Source organism: Buteo buteo, chromosome 2 (assembly GCF_964188355.1).
Source record: "Buteo buteo chromosome 2, bButBut1.hap1.1, whole genome shotgun sequence".
NCBI lineage: Eukaryota > Metazoa > Chordata > Aves > Accipitriformes > Accipitridae > Buteo > Buteo buteo.
This window is the reverse complement of record NC_134172.1, coordinates 79,629,274-79,650,342: the sequence shown is the minus strand read 5'-3', so window position 1 is coordinate 79,650,342 and position 21,069 is coordinate 79,629,274. Positions and strand designations below refer to the sequence as shown.

At 64.9% G+C, this 21,069-nt stretch overlaps 1 protein-coding gene across 2 annotated transcripts; it reads left to right on the top strand.

Annotated features, from left to right (window-relative positions):
- The first annotated feature begins 3,963 nt into the window (after positions 1-3,963).
- On the top strand, positions 3,964-20,752 carry VSTM2L (V-set and transmembrane domain containing 2 like). Of its 2 annotated transcripts, none has more exons than XM_075022634.1 (4): positions 3,964-4,173; positions 14,576-14,745; positions 16,010-16,060; positions 19,341-20,752. In XM_075022634.1, exons 1-4 carry the CDS (start codon positions 4,065-4,067, stop codon positions 19,650-19,652), a joined length of 642 nt encoding a protein of 213 aa, XP_074878735.1. In that variant the 5' UTR covers positions 3,964-4,064; the 3' UTR covers positions 19,653-20,752. The 2 variants fall into 2 exon arrangements, with proteins under 2 accessions (XP_074878735.1, XP_074878734.1); XM_075022633.1 differs by having other exon boundaries at positions 16,007-16,060.
- Positions 20,753-21,069: the final 317 nt, after the last annotated feature.

Sequence of the window (21,069 nt, the reverse complement as noted above, 5' to 3'; positions counted from 1 at the left end):
AGAATGTCAAACTTCAGCTGTGGAAGGAAATCCTTTTATACAGGGATTGTCAAGTCTCTAAACAAGTATCAGAAATGAGCTCGGTATCAATGTGGAGGGTGCTTATTCTGCCCGTCAGAGAGATGAACAACCCAATTCACTCTCTCAGGCAGTCGCGGATTTGAGCATTGGCTCATGGACCTCGGGAGAGCTCCGTGCCCGGCCCTGCAGCTCGTGGGGCTGTGGGGATGCGGGACCGGCTGCCCCGGGGGTTGCGTCGGGGGCGAGAGCGGCTGCGGGCAGGGCAGGCAGGGCCGGCAGGCAGCGAGGACCAGAGAGCAAACCTGCCGCCGTGCCCCAGAGCAGGGGGTGCTGAGCACCGGGGTGCCCCCACACCAACCCTTAGAAAGGTGAATTTCAAAATAATGCATGAGGCAACCCTCAGCGCCTCAGCAGCTGTGGGGCTTTTGGTTTTGTTTTTTTCTTCCCTGGATGCCTTAAGCTGAAGATGGAGTTGCTGGGTAGCTCTGCTGTCGAAAGAAAACACAGGGCTTGGATTGTGTCAGAACGAGCGTGAGTGGCACTCGGTTGCCAGCAGGAAGGACTGACCCGTCTCGGTTTGGTTCTGGGTGTCCCTGGGGAGTGCTGGGCCGGGGATGTGTCACCAGGGGACGGTCCCTGCGCCCCGGCCGTGGTGAGCGGATCCTCCCGGCTGCCTCATAGGGTCTGGGTCCTCCTGGGGCCTCGGTCAGGGCGATCCCCCGGGAGGTGCCGCTGGTACGGCTGGGCCCCCCCAACCTCTAATCCAGCTCTTCAGAGCATCGCTGCAACCTCCAGCTCCGCAGGCTCGCCTTTGCCACCCAGCAGATGGGCATCCCAGGGAAGACACGCGTGCGAACCTCACGAGCTGCGATCGCGGTGGACGTGGTGCCGCCGGGGACTTTGTGGTGTCGTCGCGTGGCAACAGCCACTGGATTCCCCCCTCTCGCAGATGCCCACCCTGAGCAGAACTGACGGCAGATGCAAAATTAAACGGTAGGCAGAAAACCTGGCGCTAACGGAGATAAGGAACGTTTCATCCTTGAGAGCGAGTCCCTGGGCACGTTCGGCTGGAACAGGAGCCCTGCAAGGGAGGTGCCAGCTATTTCAGAGCAATAGCGAGCGTGCAGATAAGGGACCTCGTTACGCAGCGAGTGCCGGTGTCTATCTTGTCCGGGAGCCGCTGGCTCTGCTCTCACTTGTGTGTGTGAGCGACCTTCCCTCCTATCCCTGTCAGACACCCAGGGGTTCATCAGGGCTGCGTGGCTGCAACAGCAGACAGCATCTGCTCTGGGCCTTTTCACTGATGAATTAAAATTGAGGAGGAAAATGAAACCTTCCAAGTGCGCCCGAGACGTGCGGATGCTTGGCTCTTCCCCGTCTGCTGGGCCCCTGCGCAGACCGTTTGTCCGTTTGTCATCCTGCTGTGGTGGCAGAAAATCAGCTGGAAATGGGACTTAATTCAGGCTCTGCATCTGGAGGTGTTCCCAGCTCCGAGAGCAATTTATGCTCTCTTTGCTTCCTCGTGGCATGATTTAAATATCTCTGATGATACACTGGAAGATCCTGGCAGGTTCCGGCCCTTGAGGTGCAGTCACGCAGCCTCAGCACCCGCTGTCCCAGCCGGCTGGGGGGGCCGTGCCGCCCCTTGTGCCGGGGGTGCGGGAGCTGGGCCTGGGATGGAGACCCCTGCCCGGGAGGGATGGGCCCCGCTGGGCGACATCCCTGGCTCCCGCTCCGGCTGCACCCGTGGGTGGGTTCTTTGCAAAGTGGGGGTGTCAGCTCTGAGGGGGCTCCCTTCGTAGATGCCGTTTCAGCGTGGGTTCATTCTGGGCCCCTCACCAACCAGTGGCAGAGGAGGGACCCCCGGCCATGCAGCAGCGACGAGACTGGACTGCCCGAACCGCGGGGCTCGCTCGTGCTTGGCCTTTGCTGCTTTTTCCTGTTGCACTTGACCCTGTACCTGAGCCCCATATTTTGGTGCACGGGTCTTTTGCCTCCACATGTGGCTCTGGGCAATCCGGTGCTTTTCCTTTGCTTAGGATCCAGCCCAGAGCTGCTCTCCAGGGGCAGCCGTATTTGCTCGCCAGCTCCCGGCTGGGAGGGACCGTGGTCCACCATCCCGGGAGCTTTCCTTTGGGAAGCCCAGAGTCCTTCTTCCCTCCTTCCCTCCACTTTTAACTCCAGAGGAAGTAATGAACTTGGGCAGAGAGCAATGCTCTGGGCTCTATTCTGACATGGGGAAAACACTGCAGCAGGCAGAACTTTTTAAAAACTATTGATTTGTAACACAGGTATGAGGCAGTGCAGCTCCTGCAGTCGTGTGCGGGGATCTTCCCGGCCGAGCCAGGGGACCCTGCCTCGCAGGGCGGTAATGGGAAAAACACTCCTGCGCTTTCTGCTGGAGGAATCCCTGCTGAGGGAAGGGCGAAGAAATACAGTTTGTATTTTCAAGTCCAATTTAAAGAATCTCTTTGTAGCAAGCATCTGTCATCTCATAGCAGAAAACACCTGAAATAATCTGATTTTTACTGTTTATCTAGAGAGCAAATATCCTTCAGTTCGCTATGTAGTGCACAGATAATATCGTGCGAGTGAAGTCTGCACCTGTACCTTCCCTCCAGCGATGAAGCTTGGCGTTTAGGTAGAGATATACTGCCTTTGGGCTCCTTTTTACATTTTTAGACTTTTCAAAATAGGTGTATAAATCCTATAGGTCACAGTGCCATGGTTCTGGTCTGCTGCAAGGCACAGGTTTGGGGAAAGGCGGGTGCTGTCAGTGGGTTTGGCCTCTAGAATTGTACAGCTGAAGGGAGACCGGGATCTTGCCCGTTACATTAAATGCTTTTTGTGGCAGGAGCAGGTTTGCCGTTCCCAGCCTGGCAGCGTGGTTGTGCGGAACAGCCCTTGCTCCCGCCGGGAGGGTTGCTGGTGGGATCTCCCTGCCTGGCTGTGCTGCGACCAGCAACGCTCCGGCCGGGCCCTGAGGGTGGGTGTGAGCCCATGCTGACCCCAGCTCTGCGTTTTTCATTTTAAGGTGAATCTCACACGGTCTGGGATGGCGATCCCTGATACACACGGGGGATTGTGCCCTTGCTCTTCCCTCAACCTTTAAATAAAAGCACGAAACCACCCCCAGACAGGCCCTGTCCCTTGCCTGGCCGGGGGGGGCACCTCCTGTCCCCTCCCAGGCCTGCAGCAGGAGCCCTGTGGGGAGCTGGCCGAGGGTGCAGGAGCCTGAGTAATGCTCCTAATTAACCGCTCATCTTATTGCCCCACAAATCATTTCTTTTCCCTGGCTGGGGCGGGTGGTGAGGTGCATCCACCGGCCTCGCTTCCCGCACTGCCTGGGGAGTGAAACGGGGCGGGGGGGGGAGTGGGGTGGGCGCTGCTCGGGGCACCGCGCCCCCGGCACCGCTCCCCGCAGGCACCCGGCCGAGCCGTACCGGGCTGGGTGGTACCGTACCGGGCTGTACCGAACCGGGATGGGCTGTGCCGGGCCGGGCCGTACCGGGCTGTACCGGGCCATACCGAGCTGTACCGGACCGAGCAGTACCGCACCGTACCGAGCTGTACCGTGCCGTACCGAGCCGCACCGGGCCGGGCGGCGGCGGGCGCTGTGCCGGGTGCTGGGGTCGGGACCGGGACCGGCGGCGCCCGGGGGTCTGGCCCCGCGGGGAGCGGGGGGCCAGGGCGGGCCGGGACCCCGGCGGAGACGCCCGCCCCGGTGGGGGGGGGGGGGGCGCGGGGGGTGTCCCGGCAGGGCGGGGCGCGGGGGTCTCGCGTGGGCGCGGCGGGCCCGGCCCCGCCCCGCGCAGTTTAAGAATGAACCGTGGGAAAAACTTTGGGGGTGTGCGCGGGGACGGGATCCCTCCGCCGGGCGGGGGAGGCTCCGGGCGAGCCGCGGCACCGCCTCGGCGGGCGGCGCCCTCCGCGCGAGGGGAAGAGCTCCGCAGCGCGGCGGCGCCGGGACCGCGGCGCAGCCCCGGGGACAGGGCTCGGCCCGGCGGCGCCGCCGCCCCCGGGACGGACGCGCCGGCGGCAAGATGGGCGCCCTGGCCCTGGCCCTGGGGATTTTCCACTACCTGGGGCTCTACCTGCAGCTCGGCGCCGCCTCCCGGCACCCCCCGTGGGACGCCCCGGCGGCGGGCAGCGGTGAGCGCGGGCGGCGGGGCGGGCGGCGGCCGGGGCGGGAGCCGGCAGCGCTCGGAGCGCTCCCGGGGCTCGGTCCCCCGCCGGCGCCGGTGCGCGGCGGTCGCGGTCTACGGCGGCGCGGGGCTGGCGGCGGGTCGGGGCGGCCGCTGCCCGGGCAACGGGGCGGGCGGCGGGAGGGAGGGGGGGGTGTCCCGGTGCGCCGCGGCGGCGCTGGGCTCCGCCGCCGCGGGCGGCACCGCGTCGCGGTCCGTCGCGCCGGCGGCTCCGGGAGCCGGGGCGGCCCGGCCGAGCCGGGGCTGGGCTCCGCCGCTCCCGTCCCTGGGGCCGGGGGGGGGCGGCCTCTGCCTCCGCCGCTGGGCTGCCGAGCCCGGGGGGCTTTGCACGGGGCGTCCCCCTGCGCACACACTCCCCCCCCCGCCGTGCAAGTGCGCATCTCCGTGCGCGTCCCCGTGCGCACCGCCGTGTAAGCGTGCGTCCCCGTGCAAGTGTGCATCCCCCCACGCCCCCGTGCGAGCGTGCATCCCTGGGCACGCTTCCGTGTGAGTGTGCATCCCCGTGCAAGCGTGCGTCTCCGTGCACACCGCCGCGTAAGCGTGCATCCCTGCGCACGCTGCTGTGCATCGCTGTGCGCTGCCACGCACCGCTGGCAGTGGGAGCGACTCTCCCAGCGGGTGCAGCGAGGCTCCCCTCCTGTCTCCCGTTCCTCGCCTGCCGTGGCGGCTCCTCCGCCGGCTCTGGTGCGCGGCGGGTCGGCGGGTTGGCGGTGCTGCCGAGCCCGGCCGGGGTCCAGCCAGCGGTGGGGAAAGGGGAACCTCTTTCTGCGACCCCCTTCAGAAAAGTCTGTCCTAGCATGGGGACGGTGACGGGAGATGGAGCCCCCCTGGAGGAGACCGCCCAGACCCTCCTTGCTCTTTGCGGGGTGACACGGGCATGTCTAAATCGGAGCCCGAGGAGTGATGGCCGGGTGCGTGCTGGCTGCCCAAATCCCAGCCGTCCCCCTTGCACGGCTGCGGAGCTCCCGGCGTGCGGAGGGGAGCTGCTCTCTGCCCCGAGGAGCCTCCAGGCACGGGAAGCCTCAGGGCCGTGCCGGGGCTGGGGAGATGTGCGGTGTCCTGCAGCGATGCGGTGCGTGGGCCGGCGGGTACCTGCCTGCACAGGGAAGGGATGATCCGCCTTTGCGTTGGGGGGATAAAGGCAGGAGGGTTTCCGGACCTGCCAGCCTGGCGTGCCGGAAGGAGATGTGGGCGAAGAGCCTCCATTAGCCGCTGCTGCTCCCCTCAGAAATTCAGCAATAGGCAAATAAATAGTGAAATGGTTGCTGTGAGGGAGCAGGGAGTGAAGGAGAAGAAATATTCCGGGAGGGTGAGTGCACTTCGGAGCCACATTACGGCTTGCTACCACGAGCAGTTCTGCAGCAACTCACTTAATCACAACAGAAACCTTTATTAACGGTACTGAAAAGCAGTGAATAAGTGGGTCATGTATAATAAGCCATTTGTGTTCAGTAGGTGAATACCAATTTGATAAAAACTGTGTGTGCTGAAAACCTGTATAAATTGCTGTTTAGCAGATCAGAGATTGATCATTTCATTACTCGCTGGTACGGCTTTTCCTCCGCACCGCGAGAGCCCGCCGGGTCGGCAGCACGGAGCGGGAGGGGGGCCGGGGCCGACGGGATGGATTTGGCCGTGGCCAGTGGGGACGGGCAGGTCCTGCCAGGCTCTGCCCGCAGCAGGCTGCGTCCGGGGCTCGCCACCATCTCTGCCCGGTGCAGGCGGCCTGGAGAAGCCTCTGCTGCGCCGAGAGGGTCCGGCACAGCCCGGCAGCACGTTGGCTGTTACCTTTAACTTATCCACAGCGGGTGCAGCGAGGGAATTGCACGGGAGCAGCGTGGGCTCCGCAGGCGGCGGGTGGCCGTGCCCACCTCTTGGGGTGCAGGCGGCTCCCCCAGCCTGCTGCCCTCGGGCGTGAGCAACGTGCCTCCGCTCGCACGGCAGCCAGGGCTGCTCGGGGAGGGCGAACGTCTCAGCCAAAGAAAGTCCTTTCCCTGCCCCCACAGCAAAGGCTCTGCCTCAAGCGAGGATGGAGCTAGGATGGGGCGAGGCTGGAGCGAGGATGGAGCGAAGCCGGAGCGAGGATCGGCTCCATCTGCCCTGCTGCCCCCAGGAGAGCGCCTGAGCCGCAGGATCCCTCCCCACCATGCCTCCCCTACCCACAGTGCTGCCTCTCCCCCCCCTCTCTGCTTTCCTCGGGCTGGCGCCTTCAATTATTCATGCCCCCCATTGCAGACAGCCTGTGCACGCTGGGCTGGTGCCATCGCCTTTCAAACCGGCGCTAGCTGGGAAGCTCCAGCCGCCTTCCCAGCCTGCCGGCTCCGGAGCAGGAGCAGGGCAGGGAGAGCCGTTCGGTGAGCAGCTCACATTCCCGAGGAAGACAAGCCTGGCTCCTTCCTTGCATCGTTTGCAAGCGTTAGTGTCTCACCGTCAATAAAGCTGCTGTTGAAGGGCTGAAGGCTGGAGGGACCGGTGCCCCGGTTCCCCGGGGTGCTGCCCTTCTCCTTTCTTACACACCCCGATGATTATTCTATCAATTACTTTCATAAACACTTTGCATTCTGCCGGATTTTTTCACGCTTCCTGATGGGAATTCTCCACCCGATGTGTTTTTCCTGCTGCTGTTCGTGCAGTCATTCAACGCAATTACTTCTGACACCTCTCCTCATCAAATGTCTGTGCTTTCTTTTCCCTTGAAGAAGCTGACAGACGATGGGCCAGACACTGGGAATTATTACGTTAGGACAGTGACAGCTAATTTTAATCATAACGTTCCCTGTGAGCGAGGCAGCAAATCAAACAAACAGCCGGTGCGGCTGCGCACGGTCCGGGAGCCGTGGGCAGCGTGGCGGTGCCGGGGAGCGGGGACCCGGAGCGGGCCGAGGAGCCGGAGGCTCCGCTTCGCTTCCCGCTTCGGCAGGTGCCGCTCCGGAGGCTGGGGCCGGGCAGGGACCCGGCTGGATGCTCCCCCCTTTGCAGCTCCTCTGGGATTTTGGTTCACGGTGCGAGAGACACTCGTGCGCAGACAGCCCTTCCCGGCCCCATCCGCCGATGGCTCTGGCTCTGTCCGGGCTCCTCTTCTCCGTGGCCGGTTCCCCTGGCTGCAGTTTTGCCTCCCGCCTGGCTGCCCCCTCCCTGCCGCTCCGGCTGCGGTGGGCGTGCGGCCGGGCACCAGGGCCGTCGGCTGGGATCGACCGCGCCGGATGTGTTGATGCCTTGCGCCGTGTGCTTTGTGCCGAGCTGTACCGGGATGAGCCCACCGGCCGTGGGGCGGGCAGCGCCGGGCAGGAGGGTGCTGTGCCCGTGAGCACCGGGTGCTGCCGGCTCTGCGGGACGGGTACCGGCACCGTGCATGGCGTGGGCAGCCCTCTCCGCAGCGGCTTGCCAGTGTCGATGGCTCATGTTTTGGGTGCTGGGTGTGAGACTGGGGGGGGCTGATCTGCAGTGGAGCAGAGCTTCTGTCTGCCCCATCCTGGTTCCTGCCCGCTGCCAGGTGCCCTGCCTGCTGGGAATCATCTCCTGCCTGCTGGGAGTCATCCCCTGGCAGAGACCAGCACCAAGGCGAGGGGCGACTGAAGGACGGCTGCACAGCGCTGCCGAGGGTCCCACCGGGAGCTGTTGTAACAGGCCATTTTAGGGTTTTTGCTACTTATACTATCAAATAACTGCTCTTCCCCATTCCCCTCGGGAGGGAATTGTCTGAGAACCACGACTCCCCAGGAGCTAGCTGGGAGCAGCCAGTCCCCTTGCCTGGGGAAAGCTCCTCGTAGCCAGGGCCGGGCTGGGAGAGGATTCTCACCGCTGGCGTCTCTTTTGCCACGGCGGTAAAACCTGGGCAGCGGGGAGGCTGCTGGGAGGGCAGGAGCTGGGGGACAGCCCAGCCGTAATCGTTCACTGTTAGAAATACTTGCAGGTTTCAAGGTTAATTCCAGCTCCCTGGCAAGGTGGGCTCTGGCCTGATCACAGTCACTGAATTAGCTGGATTTTTTTTGTTTTTAATTTATGCTGCAAATTTGAGCTAAATCTGCTGCTAATATGACAGTAAATAGGGGCAGAGAAATGGCACTCCCGTCCCCAGCGTGCCAGCGGGAGCCCTTCCGTCCCCGGCCAGCGTTCGCAGCGCTCCAGCCTGTCACCTCCCTTGGAAATTGCCGGAGGAGAGCAGCGCTCCCGCGGTGCCGGGGCCAGGCTGCGAGTGTCTCGGCACTGGGCGGGTGCGGCACCCACCAGCACGGCCGGGAGCTGCCCGAGCGCGTCTGTGGCTGGATCCGTCCCGGGCTCCAGCCCCTTCCCTCATCCCGTCCCCGCCGGCCGCTCGCCGCCGCAGCCCTTTGCCCTGGCACAGCTGCCGGAGTCAGAGCTGCCTGCCCTGCTCTCGCCGGTGACACCGTCCGTCGCACCGCTGTGTTTATGTACCGCTTTGTGGCCATGATGTGTTTTTGGTGACCCGAGGTCAGCATCCCTGCTCGCGGGCTTGTCAGGAGGAGATGCATTCACAGATGTTAACGGGCAGATGGGAAGAGGAGGGAGGTTTCAGCCCAACCTGCATAGCACTCGCCAGCAGCCCTCGTGTCCCCGCTGCGGGGACAGCGTGGGGCCGGCACAGCCGGCGCGCTGGAGCGGTACCCGGGCTTCTGCTCCCAGGTCCACCCGGGGGATGCCTCCTGTGCCTTCTGATCTCCCGGGGAGACTCCTGCACAGGCAGCCTGTGCCGAGGGGTGGAGGGGCCCCGTGGCACCAAGGAGGATCCGTCCCTCCCGCGGTTACTGACCGGTGCACGTGCCGGGATGCGTCTCGACCGCCTTTGCTGCCGGCTGGACATCGGTGCCTCTGCAGTCACCGTCCCCCTCCATCAGCCGGGGGAACGCGGGTACCTGGGGAGGGGAAGGCGCCGTCGGCTGCGGTTGCTGCCAGACACGTTTGCTTTTCCTGCAGCGGTGCAGGCGTGCGGGGCGGCACAAACCCATCGGGTCGGGAGCCAGCCCCATGCTGGGGACGCAGGGCAGGGTTTGTGTGGACTCGCCAGCGGGCAGGAGCAGGAGCAGGAGCAGGCGCAGGCCCTCGGCAGCCATCCCCGGGGAGGGCTGAGCACTGCCGACAGCCGTGGCGCCGAGCTGGAGAGCATGGAGACAGCGGGGCTGGGGGGCACAGGGAGGGGACGGCTGCCTCGGCACCTCTGCAAGGTTCTCTCTGGGGGATCTCCATACAAATGCTCCGCAGCCGGCAGGGAGGGAGCAGCTCGGCTCTCCTGGCAGTGCCGCCTGCTTTCTTCTGCCTCGTTTTGTCCCGTGGTAGCGGGGGGGCCCCGGTGGCATCTGTGCTGGGAGCTGCTGGTGGTGGGAAGCCGGTGTGAGAGCGGTGCAGCCCCCAGGGTGGGTGGGTGGCGATGGCCGCACCGACCTGCCGGTACCCTCGGCAGGTCTGGGTGCTGGTGGGGACCGGCTCGCCTGGACGCAGCCTGGGGGGCCGAGCGGTTGGCGGGACGCGGCTGCTGATGGCGCTTGGGGCCGGGCTCCCTCGGAGCTGCCGGGGGCATGCCTTCAGCTGGGCTTGGGGTGCAGACCCAGGGCTGCAGTGGCCGTATCCAGGGCCAGTTCCCTTCTCGCCGTGTCTCATGGCACACTCCTGCTGCCGGGGCGTGGAGAGGGGGCCGCCGAGGGAGAGGATGACAGGAGTGTGAGGCTGAGCCAGCAATTAGTCCTCTAAGTGTCTTGACTCACCGAACCATAATAAACCATGAATTATGACTGGGAGCTTTGTGAAGGGAAGAATAAGCCACACTTGATCGCAGCCCATGGCATAACAGCAGCAGCCGGAGGGAGGGACGAGGGGCGGCAGAGGCGGCACGGTCCTGCACCCGCCTGCCCGGGGGCATCCTCCTCCCCTGGGGCTGGGGGAGGCCGGGAAGCCCCCAGCCCCTGTCCCTGCCCAGCGCAGGACAGAGCTAGCCCCCTGCCACCGCCGCCTGCCGCCCCTCCAGCCCGGCTGCGAGGGTCTCCTGCTCGTTTAGGCAGAGAAAGAAACATCTGATTGACCAGTGCTGTAATGGTTTGGTGGGGTAAATAACTCATGGAGCAAGCGCGAGTAGTAACTCGGTGACTAACACGCATTTGCAAACATTCAGTATGTATTTAATGGTCCTCCAATATATGTTTACACGAACACTAACCCGAGGGCATGCCCACATCCCTGTTTAAGCCATGGCTGTCCCAGCAGCCAGCGGCTGGTGCCTTGGGGGGGTCCGGGAAAGCCAGCACGGCTCCTTGCAGGGCTCCACCAAAACTGCGGGCAGCGGGCAGGGTCCTGGCCAGGCTCGCCAGGGCTGCGTGGCCTCGTGTGCTCCGCAGGGCAGGGACAGCAGGGGGGACGGGGCAGGGGGACGGGGCAGGGGTCTGGCGGGTCATTTCCAGGTACCCGGGGCGATGCACGACCTGGCCTTGCCCCTGGCACGGGTGGGTGGGAGCCACCCTTTCCCCACTGCCCGCTCGCTGCCGGCAGCCCTCCTGCCCATGCCGAGCGGGGGCCGCAGTAATGAATCCTGCCCGCCGTGGGGAGGGAGCGTGGCAGCCTGTATATCTCCGGTTTATGAGAGCACCAAGCTGTCCCAGCAGGCGTTTTCAATTCCGTTTATCTGTGTTTCCCCATTGAGTTCATTTTATTTCCCCTGATTTTTGTTTCCTGGAAGATTTATTGATCCTGATTTGCTCAGTTTATGACAGGTAGCAGGCCATAAAGCACGCGGAGCAGCCAGCCCGTCGCCGGCCCCCTCCCTTCCCCTGCGAGGACGCGGCACCAATGTCAGCGGCGGGGAGAAGGATGGTGCTGGGTACGGAGGGGCCCGGGGCGGGCAGGGGGCCGGGGCGCTGGTCAGCTCTGGCACCTGGGCTCTCCCCTGTCCCCGCCAGTGGTGTCGGTGGGAGCAGGGTCCGGGCAGCTCGGCCGCCCCGGTGCAGGGTCCGTGCCCGGCTGTGGGGCTGCTCGTGGCTGGGGGCTGCCTGGGGGGAGCCGGGATCTTCTCTGCCCCTCTGTCCCTCCCCAAAGGTGGCCCGTCCCGGTGGCAGGGGGCTGGGGGTCGAGGGGGCTCTGCAGACCCAGAGTGCCCTCCCACCCTACGGCCACAGCCCCTTCCGACCGACCTCCGGCGGGTCCCCAAACTGCCCGTCACTTCCACAGCCCCGATTAAAGCAATTCTTTGTGTTGCCATTGCCAGCAGCCGCGGGTCTGGCACTCCTGCCCTTTGCTTCGGTGTCTGCTGCCGCATGGGGCGGGGGGGTCGGTCTGGCTGGGATGCCCGGTCACCGACCGGTGCGCGGGACGGAGGGTGCCCGGCAGACGTGGCTGTGCCGGGGCTCCGGCTGCAGCCTGCGCGGGGCTGAGCCGGCCAAGGAGCCGCGTGTCAGGTCAGTGCGAGGGTGGTTTTTAGCACGCCCTGGAAAAGCGCAGTTGAACGCTCGTGCTGGAGTTCAGCAGCTCTGCAAACACTTGAGCTCTCGGCTTCCCACGTGGGGGCTGGCTCCACGGCCCACCCGGTACCGACCGCCTGTCCCGTCCCCTGCAAAAGCTGCGCAAGTGAGCGTGGACCGGGTAGACCAAGAGAGGTCTGCCCCCAGAAAAGGGGTGACTTGACGACACTGGTCACTTGTTCCTGCAGACACCGAGCCCGGAGATGCCTCTGCCTCCTCCTCCTCGCCTCACCAAGACACCCCGTCCCCAATGGCCCAGCTGCGGCTCTCCCGGGTGGCTCTCATGGCAAAAGGGCTTCACTGTCCCCTGGGAGCCGCTGTCCCCCTCCGGTGTTTCTGGCCGGTGTGGGGCTCAGCCCGCTCTCCTGGCACCTCTCCTGGCCCATCAGCCACATTCCGCTCTCGTGGTGCCATGTGGGACTGTCCTGCCGTGATCCTGGGGCTGGGGACCGTGCCGGTGGTGGCCTGGCTGCCCCCCCGTCTGGGGTGTCCCAGGGTGACCACTGGGACCGGGAGGGCCAGCAGAGCCCAGTGCCCTGCGGGCACCAGCTGCGTTGCATCCCTTGGCACTAGGGTCCTGGAGCCCCCTCCCCGCAGAGGGACCATGGAGTAGGAAGCTGGGATGGATGGGGCCGGCAGTGAGGCAGAAGAGGGGGATGAAGGGCTGGGATGTGGAGGGCAGGAGGGAGGGACCGGCCTCACCTTCCCTCCTGCTGTCAGACCTTATTGTCCGTCCGTCCATCCCTCTTTCACGGGTTGGTTTATGGACTGTCTGTTAGGAGCTTCCAGCTTGTCACTCACAACTGCTGCGCTGGGGAAGCAGGGAAGGGGTGGCCATGGGGAGGGGGTCGGGGCCCTGGAGACAGCGGTGGGCTCCGCAGTCCCCAGGGATGCTGTGGGAGGGGGCTGCGGGGGCAGGGGCTGCCGCGGGGCCGGCAGGTCCATCAGCGGGACCTGCCCTCCTTTGGATGCACTTTGAGGCGGCCAAGCCCTGGGGTTAATTAATACATAAGCTTCCCAATTAAAATCTGAAAGAAAGAAGGTGCTTGATTCAATCAAGCCTTTTCTCCGCTCATCTGCCAAATTCCCGTCTGTGGGAGCGGATTTTAATTGTGTTCAGAGTAATTTGGACACGGCTGGAGCCCTCAGGTCATCGTCCCTGCCTCTGCTCCGCATGCCCGGCCAGGGCTGCAGGGTCCCGGGGGGCTGGTGCAGGCTCTGCCGGGACCCTCTGGCTTCGGCCATCGCTCCTGCCATCAGGAATCCTGCGGAGCAAAAGCCCAGTCCCGGGCCACGGCTGGGGAATGGGTGGGCGAGTGTTGGTTAATGGCTGGACCTAACAGCCCCGGCATCACCGCAGCAGGAGCACGGATGAGCCCTTTGCCGAGGAGCAGCCAGCGCCAGGCAGCGCCAGACCCTCCTGCTCTTCCTGCAACCCTCGACCACCGGAGCTGTTCCCTGGCCCGGGATTCCCTCCGGCACGGAGCCCGTGCGGCTGCCGGCGCTGGGGTCCCGGGCGAACGGGGGTGCAGGAGTCGTGCTGGGAATCCCACCGGGAGACCCGGGCTTGTTAAACCCTTCTGTTGGGTATTTCCCTCAGTTCCCCTGCTAAGATGGATTAAAGGAAAGCGATAAGTATATGGGATTTCCATGCGTCCGGAGGGACGGGGAGATATTAAAGGTATTAACTTTTCTGTCTGGGCTGATAATAATTCATTTTCAGAGGGGATCAGGGCTTGGCGAGAAGCCCCAGGGAGCTGCACGCCGCTCCCGACAGGGTACATGTCCCGGGGGGCTCCGGTGGCACCGGAGGGACCTGCGCGGTGACTGTGAGCCGGCAGCGCCGGCGGCACGAGGTGACTGGTGAAGACGGGAGGGCACAGGGCACCCGGTGCAGATACGGCGGGACCCTGATCCGGCCTCTGTGACCCACCCGGGCTGGGCACCACGTGCCGCAGCTCATGGCGAGGCAGGGATGGGCAGGGATGGATGGCTGGCCCCGTGCTGGAGGAGAGTCCGGCTGAACCAGTTCATCCCAGTGCCGCTGCTGGCCCCAGAGCGATGCCTCACGGGCGGTGGGGACAGGGCAGGTGACCCCCGCAGCCCCTGCCCCGTCCTGCAGCCCCTGCCTGCCTCTGTGGCCGAAACGGTGGCCAGGGGAGCGCGGGGAGGTTGGCAGCCCCGGGCCCGGCTGTGCCAGTGCTGGGGGCTCAGCCCCTGTCCCCGTGCTGTGCCGTGCCATGCGGGAGAAGCCGCCGCAGATTGTGACAATAACATTTGCTGGTGACCTGCACGCGGGGACCATCTTTACAGAGGAACAATAATCTCTCCAGAGGAGATGAAAAGAATTCTAATTACATCTCCGAACAATATTTGTTTTGAGCAAGGAAAGCAAACCATATGGCATGTGGGAGACTGTTTGGGGGCCGCATTAAACAAGGATTTGTTTTTCGTTTATGCTCTGATCTAAGCAGAGATGCAATTGTGCTTTATTTATTTATTACACCTCGGAGGCGCGTAGGGTCCCGTGCACGCTCTGGGGCAGAGGTCGGGGGGGTGGTATGGCAGCAGGGGGGCTCAGAGGCTCCTGCTCCCTCCCCTTCCTCCCCTGCTCTTTGCAAAGTGCCAGGGGCCGGGGGGGACCAGGCGGCTCTGCCGGTGCTGGGGAGGCGACAGTGGGGTGGGCGAGGGGCAGCCAGGGACGGGGCGGGGGGTCCACCTGTGCGGCAGGGACCTGCCCCTCCGCCGAGGGTGCCGAGTCTGTTTGGCCGGGGAAGGGTCCGGGCACTCCTGGTGACCCCGCTCGCGTGGCCGGTGGGATCATCCCTCGCCGGGACGGCGGCGCGTCCCCGCAGGCGCCCGCAGCCCTCGCTCTGTCTCCTGCAGCCCTCTTCACCGAGACGCCCCACGACATGACGGCCCAGGCGGGCGAGGACGTGGAGATGGCGTGCTCCTTCCGAGGCAGCGGCTCCCCCTCCTACTCCCTTGAGATACAGTGGTGGTACGTCCGCAACCACAAGGACTGGACGGACAAACAGACGTGGGCTTCCAACCAGGTAATGCCCCTCGTCCTCCCGCTCCGGCAGCAGCATCGACAGGCAGAGCCCTTCCCCGCGCTCGCTCAGGGGGCTTTGCTTGCAGCAGCTGTTTGGGGGGGGGTCCCGTCCCGCAGCAGCATCCCCAGCGCTGACCGGACCTGCAAACAGCGGGGTCTCGCTCCCCTCCGCTGCGTGCTCATGGGCAGAGAGGAGCCTGGGGGTCCCACGGCGCGGGACCACGCGTGGGGTGCCTGGCATCTGGCTGCACCGAGGATGCTCTGGGGCCGGCGAGGCTGGGCTGTCCTGGCCGCCCTTCCCAATCAGCCGAGGGGCCACGTGGCCCATCCCCTGGGACTGATCCCAGGCAGAGGCTTTGTCTTTGTGCTTGTGCCTTCTCCCATCTCATCGCAAACTGGTCCCCTTGCATCCGTCCCCGCGTCCTCCGCCCCCCCAGCCCTCCCTTGTTTTCCCCATTTCCGTGTGTATCGGTCTCAGCAAACAGCTGTCTCTTTATTTCTCTTTCTGTTCACACAGAGATAAGGGCCAAATAATGGGAAGGCAGCTTTAGGTATTTTAATGAGCCTTTATTATTGTGTCTTTGGCAGAGCTGCTACTGGTATTACCATAAATTGAGAGAAGCATCGGGGAAGTGCTGCCGCTCGGGAGCACTGCCGGGGGGCCGAGGGGGCTGCGGGGGTGAGGGGTGGCAGGGCGAGGGGTGCTGGGGACGCCCGGTGCGGGGAGCGGGCTGCGTGGCGCAGCGGGGAGCCCGGACGCCTGGTCCCCGGCGCTGCCGCTGGCTGCCGAAGGGGATTCAGGCTGCTGCCCAGCTTGCCGGCTGCTTCGGGAATATTTATGGTAATGGGGCAGCGCTGGCTGTGGAGGGGCCGGGGTTGCCAGGGACAGGGGTCACTGCCGCAGCGGTGATGCCGCAGCGAGTGGGGGTCCGTCCCCAGCCCTGGGTCAGGGGGAGCACCCGCTGATGGAGCCGAGCTGCAGTGGGGACCCACGGGCGAGCACCTCGTCCACCCCCCAGCTGCAGTGGTGCTCCGGTGCTGCCGTTCCCTTCCCGGCTGCCCCGTGTGGCTCCCATCTGCCCTGGGTTCCCGGGCTTGCTGGGGCTGAGCAGCCCCCTTCTCCCTTCTCCCTCCTCTTCCTCCTCGCTCCGGGCAGCCATCCTGGGGGTGGGCAGGGGTCTGGTGGGCTCCTGCCTCCTTCCCAGCCGAGCTGACAATTTCTCTTCCCTCTCTGGTCTCCCTCCCCACCCCGCTCTTCCCAGCAGCTGAAAGCATCACCGCAGGAGGAGCCTGGGAAGGACGCGACAAAAATAAGCGTGAGTTTGGATAATGGTTCTTGCAGGGGCTCCGGTCGAGGGCTCGGCTGGAACATTTCCCTGCGATGCCGGTGCTCAGTATTGCATGGAGCTGGGGAGGGTGGGAGGTCTCCTGGGGTTTGTGTCTCTGTCCAAGGCCAGGCGCCCCGGACGAGGTGTCCTGGGAGGCGGGGGGGTGCGCTGGTCCCACTGGTGCTGCCGTGCCGCAGGGTGGGCTGGATCTGCCCCAGTTCTGCGCTGGGAGCAGCCGGGACTGTGAGCCCCGTCGGCTCCTGTCGGCATCTGAGGGACACGTTTACGCTAAGGAGAAAATAATCTAATTTACTCACCGGATTAGCATCCCAAAGCCATTTAGGCTCACGTGAACAGAATGAGGAGACACTAATCAATTAAACAAAATAAACGCTCTCAGCCTCCCACTGTCAGGCGCGTGCCCCCCCCTCGCCGCTGTCTCTCCCTGCCTCGGGGGACTCCGTGTTTGGGGGTGCCACAGAAACGGAGCACTATCGGAAAGCGCTTCCCACCATCACCCCTGCCCTGGCAGCCTCTTCTGGCTCTTCCATTTTTCCCTCGCTGAGTGAGCAAGGGGGGACGGGGCTCGCCATGCGCCCACGGCTCCTCGGGGCTGGGTGGATCAGTCCCTCTGCCCAACTCTCAGCCCCGGGAAATGACAAAGAGTCATTTACAAGGGGTAAAATGCCAGAAAACTTCACAATGGAGGGCATCGCCTCTCATCTCCCATCTGTGGGGAGCAGCGCCTGTAGATTCTCTTGCCGGTAATGAATCCCCCACGGGGACCATATCCCCTTTAATCTATTCATGCCGTGGGTCCCTGAGGTTTCAGCCCCGTTTGCCACCATTCCCACGATGGGCACCGCGACGCGCCCACAATCCACATCCAAACCCCAGCGGGTGCCTCCAGGATCTGTCCCTTGCCGGGGTGCCACGGCTCGCCACCCCACGACCGGCAAAGCGCTGGGGCTGCAGCCAGAGCGGCCAGAGCCCGGGCGCTGCCAGCCCCTGGGGACGATGCTGCCCACCGCGGGTGGCAGGACCCGTCAGGAAACTTTGCAAAACATCACTTGCACGGCTCGGGAGGGCTGCTGGTCCCCTCCATCCCCCCCATCCCTGCTCCCAGGGCGCAGCGCTTTGCTCCCCCCGGTGAGGATGTCAGGGTCCCAGTGCCTGATGACAACTGGGGGCCAAATCCTGTGCCGGGCAGGGACATGTGGCTGGGAGCTGGTGCCGTGTTAGAGCCAAGGGAAGGCAGGTCCCGCGGCACAGCCAGCGCAGCTGCACGGAGCCCAGCCGGGGCGGCCGGAGTGGCCGAGGCGGGTGCCCGAGCTGCGGAGCCATTCCGGGGCCAGTGCTCCCCCTCAGCTCGGCCGTTGCATTTTTCAGCATAATTAGGCAGTTAATTGCACGCCGGAATGTAATCGATGCGTGTGCATGTGTAACCAGGATTTATTTTGAAGCGCTCGGGGTGCGATGCTTCTGCCGTCTCCTCCAGATCAAGCCAGCAGGGAGAGGCTTGAGTTTTAAACCTTGTTTTTTGTTATTTTAAATGTCCTTGATTATTAAGTGTTTACAGAATGGAGGAGATAAATGAACACGGGCAAGACACCACCACGAGCGGTTGTGATAAAATGTATGTTACAGCCACAGAGGCAATTGACTGAGAACAAACGGCAGCGTCAAACAATGCGAGACGATGTAAATCATATGCAGAAACCACCGCGTCAGGCACCCCCTTGGCCATTTTTTATCCGCCAAAACACACTTGGTGCTGGAGGCGCCGGTACCGGCTCTGCCTGGAGCCACCGTGCTTTGCGGGGGTGCGGAGAGGAAAATTGCCGCCTCCCTTTGCCATGGGGTAGCAAACACAATGGGTCTGGATTTATTTTTTTCCCCCTTCAATTCTTTAAACTTGCTGTTTTGCTGCCGAGCAGCGGCACGTTGCAGGGCTGAGCTGAGGCTGGGCAACCTGCGGGGGTCTGTCCGGCCCGGCCCGTGCGGGGGTCTCTCCCCCCGTTCCCGCGGGGCAGCACGGGCCGTCGCTGCCCTGCCCGAGCCTGCGAAGCCGTGAGCGTTACGACCGGTCATAAAATTATCCCTCCCGCTCGTAACCGAGCCGTGGGTTGAGGCTCGGTGACCTGCTGGGCAGCGGCTCCACGGCCACCAGCGGCACCAGCAACCCGGGGTTTTCTTTTATTAGCTCTAAATTTCCCAGCCATTAATTTCGGTAAGTGATTCCTTGCTCTTCTGACACAAAGGGGGTTTTTTGAAGCTCCTTTCCCGTGACGGCCTCGGCGCCCTGGCACGCTCACACCGGGGCCGGCAGCTCGCCTCCCTCCCGCCCCGCAGCCCCCGCCACCCCCTGCCCTGTTTCGGGAGCAGCTCGGAGCCTGCCTTGGAGAAACGGCCCTGCGGTGGGATCGGCCCCCCCCGGACCCCCATCCCCGGCGCTGCAGGATGGGTGCTCACGGCTGCAGGTGGGCTCTGAGCAGCCCCAGCCCCAGCCCTGACGTGCGGCACCGGCCGCCTCTCAGCATCCCACGGGGCAGCTGCTGGCGTGTGCTTGCGCGTGCTGGTGTGTGCGTGCGTGTGCTGGCGTGTGCATGTGCATGCGTGTGCAGGCGCTGGCCGCCCTCACGGCTGCAGCAGCTCAGCCCGTCGGAGGGGCCGGTGAGGGGCCCCGGTCCACACGCTGCCGCCCACGTTTCGGCGCTGCCTCCTTTGCCTTTTGGGCCGGGAGTTTGTATCTCTTTAGTCGCGGCTCCCAGCCCCATTTCTAAACACCATAAAATCTTCAGCTAACAAACGCAGCGGCAAGTAGAAAAATGGCCTTTGCCATCCAGTGTGATTATAGGGAACAGAGCCAGGGGCCTCGGGGCGGGTTATAAATCTGATTTATTGACCCAGCCCAACAGCAGCCGCAGCTCTGGCTAGTGAATAAGTCTTAAATTTCATTGGGTGATAAATACTGAGAGCGAATCAATTTGGTAGAAAAGCTAATTAGCCGGCATGGTTCCGCATCGATCTCCGAGCCCCGCGCGGCCGGGCGCGCGCCAGGGACTCCGTCGTCCCGCGGGCCGGGGCCGGGGCCGGGGTCCCCCCGTGCCGCCCGCCCGCCTTCACCCGCCTTCGCCACGTCCTCCCCAGCACGCGGCCGGGGCGCGGCGTGGCGGCACGCCGGCGGGGGTGGCGCTGACCCTGGGGTCTGGGGGCTGCGGGGGGGGGTCCCGGGGGGCCGCCTGACCCCCCGTCTGCCCCGCCGCAGGTGGTGAAGGTGGTCGGCAGCAACATCTCCCACAAGCTGCGGCTGTCGCGGGTGAAGCCGGAGGACGAGGGGACCTACGAGTGCCGGGTGATCGACTCCAGCGACGGCAAGGCACGGCACCACAAGGTGAAGGCGTACCTGCGGGTGGAGGCGGCGGGGGACGTGGGGCACCCCCAGGACACCCAGCTGCGGGGCGCCCCGCTGCCGGACCCCGCCGCGCCGGGCTCAGCCCACGCGCACCACCACCACCACCACCACAAAGCCGGGAAGGAGCTGAAGAAGCGCTCGGCAGACGCCTCCTGTGCGCTGTAGGCGGGCGGTGCCGGGGGGGACGCGCCGGAGCCCCCCGCCGCCCCGGACTCAGCGGAGCCGTCGAGGGTCCCGCGCCCCCTGCCAGAGACTGGCCCCGCCACCCCGTCTCGCCCACCGATCCCCACCGCCTCCTCCTCCTCCCGCCGGCCGCCGCCGCCTCGGTTTCTTCCCCGGCCGCGTGGTGCAGCGGTGCCGGGGCTCGGTGCGGGAGCAGGACCGCGGCCGCGCCAGGGGGGCGTTGCTGGGACCGCGCCTGGGGCCGGGGCGTGCGCCCACACACGGTGGTCCCCGTCCTCACCTGCCCCGGGCGGGTGGGCGCCCCGCTGCTTGCTGCCACCCGCGGTGCCATGGGCCGCGACGCGCCCCAGCTTTGCGTGCCCGGTGGAGGCCCCCCCCGCCCGCGGGACCCTCCCTGCCCTCCCTCATGCTTTGCAGAACCGTCTGTTCCCGTAGGAGGCCCAGTTTAGTTGCTCTGTTCCAGCCCCGCAGCGCGTATCTAAGTTCCAGCATCCATCTTACAGACCGTGTATATCGCCTCTCCCTGCCCCTGCCTGCCCCAAACCCACCCAGCACGTCGAGGCCCGAGCTCAGCAGAGGAAGGACAGCGCGGCACGCTCCCGGCACGCTCCCGGCACGCTCCCTGTGGCGCTGCGGGCTGTGCCGCGGCATCGCCCAGCCAGGCAGTTGCCCGCGGTCTGCGTGTGCCCAGGGAGCCGTGCCGTCGGAGCTGGCCCACTTTCACCCATCGCTTCTCCTGGCCCTTTGCATTTCACAGAGGAAGGAGGGCTCGGCCATCAGCCCCATCCGCCCTCGCTCCGTCCCCGCTGCCTGTGCCGGCGTGGCTCTTGGCCGAGCTCCCCTTCCTCCTGTGCCGTGGCACCGCGGCGTCCCGGCCAGGGTCCGGCTCACGGGCTCCTGTGTCACAGTGCAAATGGCAGAGCCCGTCCCCGGTGCCCCCATGGGTAAAACCACCAGTGGGGATGGGGCCGTGGGGAGGGAGAGGGGGTCCCGAGTCTCCCCATCCAGGTGCCGGGCGCTGCTCCCCCGCCGCCAATCACCCGCGCCGCCCAGCCTGCCGCCACCAGACCTGCTGCAGCTAATAAAGCTCTTTAAACGAAGCCACTGCGGGTCTGTGGTCTCTGTCCCTGGCACGGCGAGGGGACGTGGCTTTGGCACTGTCTTGGCGAAAAAGGGGCACAGCTGGGGCTGCTGCTGGGCGCTGGGCTGGGGCCAGCGGGGATGGGGATGAGAATGAGGATGGGGATGAGAATGAGGATGGGCATCATCACCTGCAGCTGAGGGTTCAGGGCATTTAAAAGCTGCAGCTGGGGAGCTCTTTCCCCTGCCCTGTCTGGGAGTGGGGTGATGCTGTCCCATGGATGCAGGATACAGCCGGGTCCCAGGTGAGCAGGGGCTG